Source organism: Mastomys coucha, unplaced genomic scaffold (assembly GCF_008632895.1).
Source record: "Mastomys coucha isolate ucsf_1 unplaced genomic scaffold, UCSF_Mcou_1 pScaffold23, whole genome shotgun sequence".
NCBI classification, from domain to species: Eukaryota; Metazoa; Chordata; class Mammalia; order Rodentia; family Muridae; genus Mastomys; species Mastomys coucha.
In genome coordinates, this window is record NW_022196906.1 from 59587724 (window position 1) to 59597350 (window position 9627).

At 50.9% G+C, this 9627-nt stretch overlaps 1 protein-coding gene across 2 annotated transcripts in view; it reads left to right on the forward strand.

The window, feature by feature from the left end:
• The first annotated feature begins 3235 nt into the window (after nt 1-3235).
• The window catches only part of Igdcc4 (immunoglobulin superfamily DCC subclass member 4), a 35489-nt gene continuing 29097 nt past the window's right edge, over nt 3236-9627 (forward strand). For both annotated transcript variants that reach the window (XM_031343826.1, XM_031343827.1), the window contains exon 1: nt 3236-3342. In XM_031343826.1, coding sequence (XP_031199686.1) covers nt 3279-3342 — 64 coding nt within the window. In that variant the 5' untranslated portion in view covers nt 3236-3278. The remainder of the gene's footprint in view (nt 3343-9627) is intronic.

The window sequence follows — 9627 nt, forward strand, 5'->3', positions numbered from 1 at the left end:
CTGTAGACAAGCATCTACATAAGACTCTTAAATTGATTGTTGTTTTATATCAAACAACTTTTATAATAATTATTTTTATTGTTATAATATTCTATAAATTTTAAGGAATATGACAAAAAGATATTGTAGGTATTGAAGGGGGGTCTCTGGGAGGAGCAGTGGTACAAAAGGGAAACAAGAATGTGATTCAATTATATTTAATTGAAATATGTTTTTAAATGTTAACAAATTCAGATAAATTGAAATCATGTAACTTTTCTCATCATAATGCAATAAAAGTTTTTTTAAAAAAATAATGAAAGCACAATAAAACAAAAGCAGGAAAGAGGGGAGGAAGCTGCAACACATATTCTACTTTAATTTTAAGACCAAGTGTCACATAGGCCAGCCTAGGCTTGAACTCTTTATATATAACTGAGGATCCTCTCACCTCTGCTTTGCAAGTGCTGGAATTACAGGCATGTATGACCAAGCAGAGCTGGGAACTGAACCCAGGGTTTCTCCAACCAGTGAGCTACACTCCCAGCTCCTGGAAGACGGCCTGACACTGTGTAGTAGGGAAGAGTGGACCTCAACTTGTGATGAGTAGGCAAAACTCATCATCATCCCTCCTGCTCTCTCCTCTCCCCCTCCTCATTACTCCTTTTACCTTTTCTCTCCCCCACACCTCCTCCTGTTCTTTTCTCCTCTTCTCAATGATGAGCATTGAACTTAGGGCCTTGTGTATGTTAGGCAAGAACTCTATTTCAAAGTAACATCCCCACTTCTGGGCAAAGGTGTAGAGGCTGGAAGGGAAGGGGTTGGTGTTGCTGGGGAGGGGTAAGGGAGTCCAGCAGTGTAGTTGAGACAGGACTTAGTTCTGTTCTCTAAGGTGGAAGCCTGGTGGAAGCCTGACAGAGCTGGGACAGGAACTGACAGGAACTGGCTGCTGTATGGACCACACAGAAGAGAAAGGCCAGAAACAATCAGGGGCGAGGACGCTCCATAACAATTCAGGTGAGAGGTGAGGAGGACAGAAAAGCAGGTGGAGAGGGGTCAAAGGTGAATGTACGATTTGATTTAGACGTGAGCTGCAAGGCCATGCAGCAGGTAAAGGTGCCTGGTGTGCAAAGCCTGAGGAGCTGAGGTCAGTTCCTAGAACCCTCGTAAAAGCCGAAGGAAGGGAAGTTCCAAAGTTGTCCTCTGACCTCCAGGCTTGACCCCACACAAATTACATACACACATGTTAATAATTAATAATTCAAAATATTAGGTCTGAGCTACAGGAAGGATGTTGGTTCTGGGAACTGAGAGAGCAGAGTCTGGAGAGGGCAGGAGGGATGGGAAGCTCAGGATGTAAACTGCTGAGTAGGAGCTGGAAATGCAAGTATAGGGAGAAGGCTCAGGCTGGAGATACCTCTTCACCATCACTCACCCACCCACGCCTGAGGACCAGGAGATCACTTAATTTCAAGGAAGGAGCAACTGAATGAAATGCTAATGAAAGCCCTGGAATAAAATGAGGCTAAATCAGGACCATGCCAGCCAGGTTCCTTAGATCTACTACATACAGACATAGCAGGGTTGCGGCTCAGTTGGCTAAGTGTGTGCTTAACATGTGAGGAGCCCTGGGTTCAGCCCCTGGCTATCATCAACAGGGCATGGTGGTGTACACCTGTCAACCCAGAACTCCAGAGGTAGAGGCAAGAGGATCAGAAGCTCAGGGTCACCTTTGACTAAATAATGGATCTGAGGGTACAGGAACCCCAGCCTTAACCTCTCCCTCCCCCAAAAGGTACAGAGCTAACTGGCAGCAAATGAGCCAGAATCTAAATGGTTCTAAATCATAGGAATACCAATAGATACAAGAAAAGGAAGAATGTAGCATTTTCCTTTTTAAAAAAATTATGTGTATGTGTGCACTTGCATGAGTTTATGTGCACTGTGTGCTGGAAAGCTCCTATAAAACCCAGAAGAGGGCATCAGATTCATTGGAAAGGGAGTTATAGATGGTTATGGCTGCCATATGGTTGCTGGGACCAGAACCCATGTCCTTTGTAAGAGCAGGGCTCAATCTAGCCACTGGGCCACCTCTCTAGCCTCAAAATGCAGAGACAGACAGACAGACAGACAGACAGACAGATAGATAGATAGAGATGTGATTCATTTTTATTATTTTAAATTATATCTAATTGTGTGTCTGCTTGTAAGTGCAGGTGGCACAGAGGCCAGTGGTATAAGACCTCCTGGAGCTAGTTATAGACTGATGTGAGTCGCCTAAGTGGGCACTGGAACCCAAACCTAGGTCCTCTGCAAATGCAATAAGCAATCTAACTGCTGAGTCATCTCTCTGATCCCAAACACTTCATTTTAAATAGCCGTTTAAAGTGTATTTCTCTCCCTAACCCAGCCTGACATTTGATTCCCCAGCTTTAGACACTGAGGCAGCTAACCTGGCTAGCTCAATTGAAAAAGAGGCAGTCCTGAAAAAGAGAACGACATAGTGGGAGTGGAAGAATAGGGGCCCCAACACCATGAGCAGGCCCTGCACCTGCTACTTTAAGCCTCCTGTGCTTAGAGAGCCCCGCTCCAAACCCCAATATTCCTAGTATACAGGTATGTAAAACGGTGGTAAGCAAGTCTTCGTTGTCCCTCACAGAGGTGGAACACAGTATAGACTGGGTTAGCTACTGACGAGGAAGGGAGGAAGCTAAGAGAATCCCCAAGTTTGGCATAGAAGAGGTAGCGGGGACAAGGGACTTTGGTGTCCTCAGTGGGTCTGTTGGCGCAGCCTGTGGAGAGGCTAGGCAGGATTCAGGTCAGGCCTTGAGCTGGAAAAAGACAGACCTCCGTGAACTGGCCTCCACTGAGCCTGGGACGGAGGTGGAGGCGACCCTGAGGGTAGGGTCATGGCCAGGGCAGGAAACAGAGATCCAGAGGCTCAGGTGAAAAGATGAACAGAAAGGAGCCCGAGGTGACCCGGAGAGCCGGAGGCTCCCGCGTGCCGAGTGAGCCGCAGGAGCAGGCTGGTGGCGCGCGGGCGCGTGTCCCCTGTGGTGCAGGGTGGCCACACTGGCGGGGCGCCCCCGCGTGGGCCGCTAGCCCAAGATGGCGATGGAGGGGCGGGCGAGCTGGCCGCGGCCCCGGCCCCCGCGCCGGCCCCCGCTCGGGCCCGGGCCCCGGAGGCCGCGCCCCCGCCCGCGGCGCCGCGCCTCCCGGAGCCACTGACGCCCGGCGCGCCCTCCCCCGGCGGCGGCCCAGGCGCCCGGACGCGGCGGCAGCGGCCCGAGCCCGGCCCTATGGCGCGGGCGGACGCGGGCCGCGGGCTCCTGGCGCTGACCTTCTGCCTGCTGTCCGCGCGCGGTAAGGGCCCGGTGGCCGCAGTCGCGAGTGGGCGTCCCCGGAGCCCGCGATGCTTGCGCGCCGGGGGCTGCGGGGAAATTGCCCCCAGGGGGTGTGTGTGTCCTTGCTGTGCACTGCCTGGCACCGTGCGTGTCCCCTTGCGCGTGGCCCTTGTGCTAGTGAGGTGTGCGTGTGTGTGTGTGTGTGTGTGTGTGTGTGTCCGGGTGGGGGTGTCCTGCGGGGGAACGTGTCCACAGCGCGTGCCTAAGGCGCCGGGTGGCATCGCCAGCGCGCGGGTGGCTGCGGCGCGGGTGGCTGCAAGCAGGGCATGCTTCTGCCCTGCCCGCACGCGTCTCGCGGTCGCGAGTGTGCCTGAGAGGGCGGGCGGGGCCGGAGTGTACGCTTACACCTCCATTTGTGTCGGGTGCGTGTGTAACTGGATGGGACTGAGCTAATATTTGGCCTTGGCTTTTGGGGAGTGTCCTTGCTCTTGGTGGGGGCGGCGGTGAGAAAAACCACACTCAACTTTGCCCAATGGGTGTGGCCCCTGGGGCCAGCTAGGGAGGTGGGGGGAATGTGGAGGTGTTGTGGACCCAAACCCGGGGTTCGGAGGGGGGAGGCCTGGGGGAAGGGCAGGAAACCAGTTGCTTTGCTGAACGCGTCCAACACTCGCTCTCTGGATGGGACGCGTGTCACTCCTGCCCCACCCCCAAGGGTGGACCAGGGAAGCGTGGACGAGGTCAGCAAGGCCCCCTCCAGTCCCCAGGTCCTAGTGTTGGATAGGATCAGGGGTAAGGATCACAATCGTCCACACCAAAGAAAGGGCTGAGTGGGGTGGGTGGGGGGAACGAAGTGTCCAAGTGTGTATGCCAAAGCTGTTTCTACTACCCCCGGCCCTCTCACTCTCAGTGGGGTGTGCGTTTGGGGGACAGTCCAAGGGAGGTTAGGTGGTAGGGCCTAGAGGGGGATGGGCTGCCCGCTTTGTTCGATTACTTCTTGCCTTCCCTGCCGAGCGGGGAGTTAAGGATGTGTCCGGGGCGAGTCGGGGAGGGACTTGGCAGTGGGGGTGGGGAGGGGGATTTTTCTCCAGCTGCTGCGGCTTTCCAGAGAGACTGGGCCAGGCCACGTGGGAGGGAGGCAGGGAGGGCTGCGGGGGTGGGGTGGGGTGGAAGGAGCCTCCGCTGGGCCAACCCCAGGCCCATCTCCAGGAAAACAGCGGGTGGGAGAGTACTGGAAACAGCTCGGACCCTAGCTCGCCCCGCAAGACACGCCCCTTTCCCTTCGAGACCTGTGGACCCGGCAGGGAGCCAGTAGAAAATCGGTGCGTGGGGCTGGGCCGCAGAAGCGGGAGGGCCCGGAGTTGTCAGGTGAACGCGGCAGGGGGAAATGTCAGAGAGGTGTCCGTCTGTCTTCGTGGAGCCCAAAGGATTAAGGAATAGTTGCACTTCCCCTCCTCCTCCTCCTGGTCTTCCCAAAGCTCCAGGAACGCGGGATCCTGGCAGGCAACCGCACCCGCGCTTTATTAAATACTTCTGAGGCTTCAGGCGGGGACACGCGGGAGAATGTTGGGAGACTGGACTCTTCTCCCCCCCTCACAACCCCCCACAGTGCACAGACTGCGAGGAGCGGGCATTAGGATTCTCCCTGGCTACAGAATGGCTACAGAAACTACTATTCTTGCCCTGACTTAACCTCCTTTGAGTGTGTAAACCTCTGCAGTCTGCAGACATCCCTATAGAGTGGAGGTCATCCATTCTTTTCGCGGTATTTGCTGAGCACTCTTTATAGATTAACATGTGCCTGATGCCCAGAATGTTGTGAATAAGATTCTAGACCCAGGCTGTCAGTCTTAGGGTCAGGGCAAGGGCCAGACAGAAGAGGGGCTCCTGGGAAAACCAGGAAAGGTTCTGAAGAAAATGATGGAGAGAGGAAAAGCCAGTCCTGGAAGGAGAAGCCTTCCAGATCAAGCAGGGGGTGCCAACGCTGGGAGGCGATTTAGTTCACATCATTGCATCAAGCTAAATCTGGCTGAAGTTTAGAATATGGGGGTGGGAGTTGGGCAGGTTGGGGAGGGGGGTGGACCTCGTGTCCAGAGAGGAGGTGAAGGAGGAAGCAAGTCCCAGCTCCCAAAGTGCAGCACCAGTCTCACCGAAGTTCCTGGCCTGAGACCCTCCTGCCCCACTGCGGGCAGGTTTTCAGAGTAGCTTTGCATCAGCTCACCGCAGCCACTGTAGAGAATAGATAGTGATAGTGCAGGGCTAGGCAGGAAACTCCCCAGTCCTGGGGAAGAGGTAGCAATACAGGAGAGAGTGGTGGCAGCCAGGGGAATAGTAGCTTGGGTGGCTGTATTCTAGAGATACTAAGCAAGTGGAATCAGTAGGGTGTGAGCATAGATCGATGAGTTTTTGTTTGTTACTTTATTATATGTTTATGGGTGGTTTGCCTGAAATCACATCTATACACCATGTGTGTGTGCCCAGTGCCTGTGGAAGCCAACTGATAGTGTCAGATCCATTGGAACTGTTATTACAGTTGGTTGTGAGCCACCCTGTGGGTGCTGGAAACAGAACCCAGGTGCTCTCCATGAAGGGTAGCCAGTGCTTTAACCACTGAAGCATCCCTCCAGCCCCTAGAGTGGGGTTTATAAGGAGTGAGGAAAATCAATCAATAGCCTTCCTAGCAAAGCCAACATAAGCAGAGTGAAGGGCTAGTGCTAGGGATAGGTACAATGCCAGTGGCTGCCTAGTCTCCTGACATTGCCCTTGGGTCAAAGATTGGGGCTGTGAGCTCATAGGAGTGAGACCTCTCTCTGAGGTCAATGGTAGGAAACTGAGCTCTTTCACCCATAAGAAGAAGTGGGGCACCCCCTTCCACTTGAGTTAGAATTTGGGGCTTGGGGAACCCAGATTGTTCTGAGAACATAGGAATTTTTCCTCACCTAGGAAGCCCCTTCTCTACCATCTTTTCTCAGCCTTGACACTCAGGGGCCCATCTTAAAGACTTGACACTCAGGGGCCCATCTTAAAGGCTTGACACTCAGGGGCCCATCTTAAAGGCTTGACACTCAGGGGCCCATCTTAAAGGCTTGACACTCAGGAGCCCATCTTAAAGACTTGACACTCAGGGGCCCATCTTAAAGACTTGACACTCAGGGGCCCATCTTAAAGGCTTGACACTCAGGGGCCCATCTTAAAGACTTGACACTCAGGGGCCCATCTTAAAGACTTGCCACCAGGGCCAACACTAGAAGCTTAAAATATATATATATATATATATATATATATATATATATATATATATATCTCAGGGTGAAGGTGTCGGATTCCCCTAGAACTGGAGTTATAAGCAGTTGTGAACTGTCATGTGGGTGGGTGCCGAGAATTGAACTCTGATCATCTGGAAGAGCCATTTCTCCAGCTCTGAAACTTTTTAATAGGGACTCTTTTTTAGGGGAAGGGGTTGAAAACAGGGTTTCTCATGTAGTCCTGGCTGTCCTGGAACTCAGAGCCCCACCTGCTCTGCCTTCTAAGTGCTGAAAGTGTGCTACCACCACCACCTGTAATTTACCTAGACCTATGAGCTGTGTCCATTTTCATGATTTCATTAATCATATTTATATATAATTTTTTTCCTAAAGGTAACTTCTTCAAGCTAAGGAATCTCATGATTATAGCATCATATAATGTCAGCACGCAAAGAAACATAGGAAACTAGGCATCATGATGCCTCTGTGTAAACCCAGTGCTTAAAAGACTGAGGCAGGAGGATTGCTATGAGTTCAGTGACAGCCTAAGCTATATAGTAACTCAACTTACCCACTTCAAAAAAGAGAACAAAATTTGCCATGAGTCCAGTTCACAGATGAGAAACCTGAGCAACTGCAAATAGGAACTGATCTGGAGCTAGTCCCGTCCCCTGGCTCTTCTTTGTAAGGCAGGCCAGCCACTCTTCCCAGGGATTTGGTGCACACATAACAAGTTCATTGTCTCTGTACTTCTGCCTTCCAGAAGACAGGTTAGCGGCTTTAGGCCTGAGTCTTCTCTCTGGTTGGTCCAAGGACATGGAATCCCTTTCCACCTACCTCCTACTTGCTCCAAAGGCTCTGAGGTACAGCAACTAGTCTTAGAATTCCAGATGCAGAACAGATGTCACTGCCAGGCGTGCCTGGGGCTCCCAGGAGCACAGGGGGGAGAATCTGTGGAGAAGATTGTAGCTTGATCAGGGGGAGGAAAGTGAGGTCTGAGGAAGGGAAAACAGAAAGAAAACACTGAAGTCCAGCTTGCTCTCTCTGGGCCAGGCCAGCTGTAGCTATTGTCTCCTGGCAAGAACTCCAGCCTGTGAATGTGGAGGGACATTGGGGACACTGGGATCAAGGAAGTCAAGGGCCAATAGCTATTGTTTCCCCTCAGGTACAAATCAGTACTTTCCATCACTCAGTAGGAAACTTCTTACTTTATCATGACTTTGTTATGTAAAGGACAGAGCTCTAACATATCTGAGACACAGGTGAGCTCTGAAAAAAGATACTTTTAAACATATGAACTGTATAGCAGAACCCACAGGCTCCCCAGCCTTAGGATATGTAGACAAACTTTCAGTATGAATTTGCTGTTCTGTTTCTGTGTGCTTTTTTTTTTTTTTTTTTTTTTTTTTTGAGACAGGGTTTCTCTGTGTAGCCCTGGCTGTCCTGGAACTCCCTCTGTAGACTAGGCTGGCCTTGAACTCAGAAATCCGCCTGCCTCTGCCTCCCAAGTGCTGGAATTAAAGGCATGTGTCACCACTGCCTGGCTCTGTGTGCTTTTTGTTTGCTTGTTTCAAACAGGTCCAATGTAACCCAGGCTAGCCTTGAACTCACTCTATAACCTTGACCTTTGATTCTTCGGCTTCTGTCCTATAAATGTTGGGATCACAGGATTCCCCACTACACAGTTTATGCTGTGCTGGAAACCAAACCCATGTATGTTTCATGTATGCTAGGCAAACATACTACTGACTGAGAGTATCCTGAGCTCCCGAGTTCAGTGTTATTACAACATTGTATTAGGTGTCTAGTAGAAGCTACATAGTATACCACTCAGTTTCTTCCTGTATTATTCAGATCATTCTTAGCCCTGAAAGGAGTTACTATATTTTTACAGATAACAAATCAGAGGCTTGGAAAGGCATAAGGAATTCTATGATATTGTTTGAGAGAGTCTGCGTGTCTACACAACCGTTTGAGGAATTTGTGTTCGATATCTATTCTACACAACATGCTGATTAAGATGCTAAAACCTAAAGGCCGACTAGGATATAACCCTAAGAGATTGTTAAGGATAGACCAAAAACATGGCCAGAGTTGTAGCTCACTTGGTAGAGTGCTTTGTGCAGCATACAAGTGGCCCTATGGCCCCTATCTGTAATCCTAGCACTTGGGACTTAGAGGCAAGAGAATCTGAAGTTCAAGCTCATTCTCAGTTGCACATAGAGTTCAAGACTAGCTTGGGTTCCATGGGGCCTTGTCTCAAAAAATAGTCTAGATTGGTCACTGCAGCAATCCAGGATCCAGTTTCCTTGGGGCAGGAAGACAAGAGACAAGTGTCTAAATCAGACTGGTCAGAGCCTTTCTAGAAAATAGCAAGGGGCCCACAAGGCCCTCTCAGAGACTTTCAGTGACTTGTTAGGGATGGGTAGGTGGGCAAGGATCTCAGGGGGCTGAGATGGAAGCAAGCCATGTTGCATGTGGCTTTGCTATCACCCTAGAAGACACTGAATCTCCTTCTCCGGATTGTAGATAGAGGGAGGGTTGAGGCCCTCCTTGTGTCCTTGGCAGCCATCCGGACTCTCCTTCCAGCTGTTGGAGGAAGGGACGTAGTGTGTGGTGAGGAAGGTGGCCAAGATTCTAGAAGAAACTGACTTGTGCCTCTTGAGAAAGAAGAGTGGCCTATGGTGTCGGGGAGGATTGCCCTTCACTGAGAACAAGCCATAAATCTGTGCAGAGGGTGAGGAGGCTCTGCCATTTGTGGCAACTCCTTGGCATTGTCCCCCTCCCCCACCTACATGCCCTGTCCTTCCTGAACATTCCTTTGAAACTAGAACCCAACTCAGGCTCCCGATAACTTCACCAAATAGCTCCAAGGAGACCCTCGAACTCTCTAGCAAATTGCCTTTCTGACTAGGTTCTCATAGGTGTCATAAAATCTAATTTGTCCTTTTAAGGGAGCAAAAGGGCTTCTCATAGCCCATAGTGGCACAAACCTGCAAAAGAAGCAGAGGCGGGAGAGTCAAGAACAACCTGAGCTGCATAGTGGGACCATGTCTCAAAAA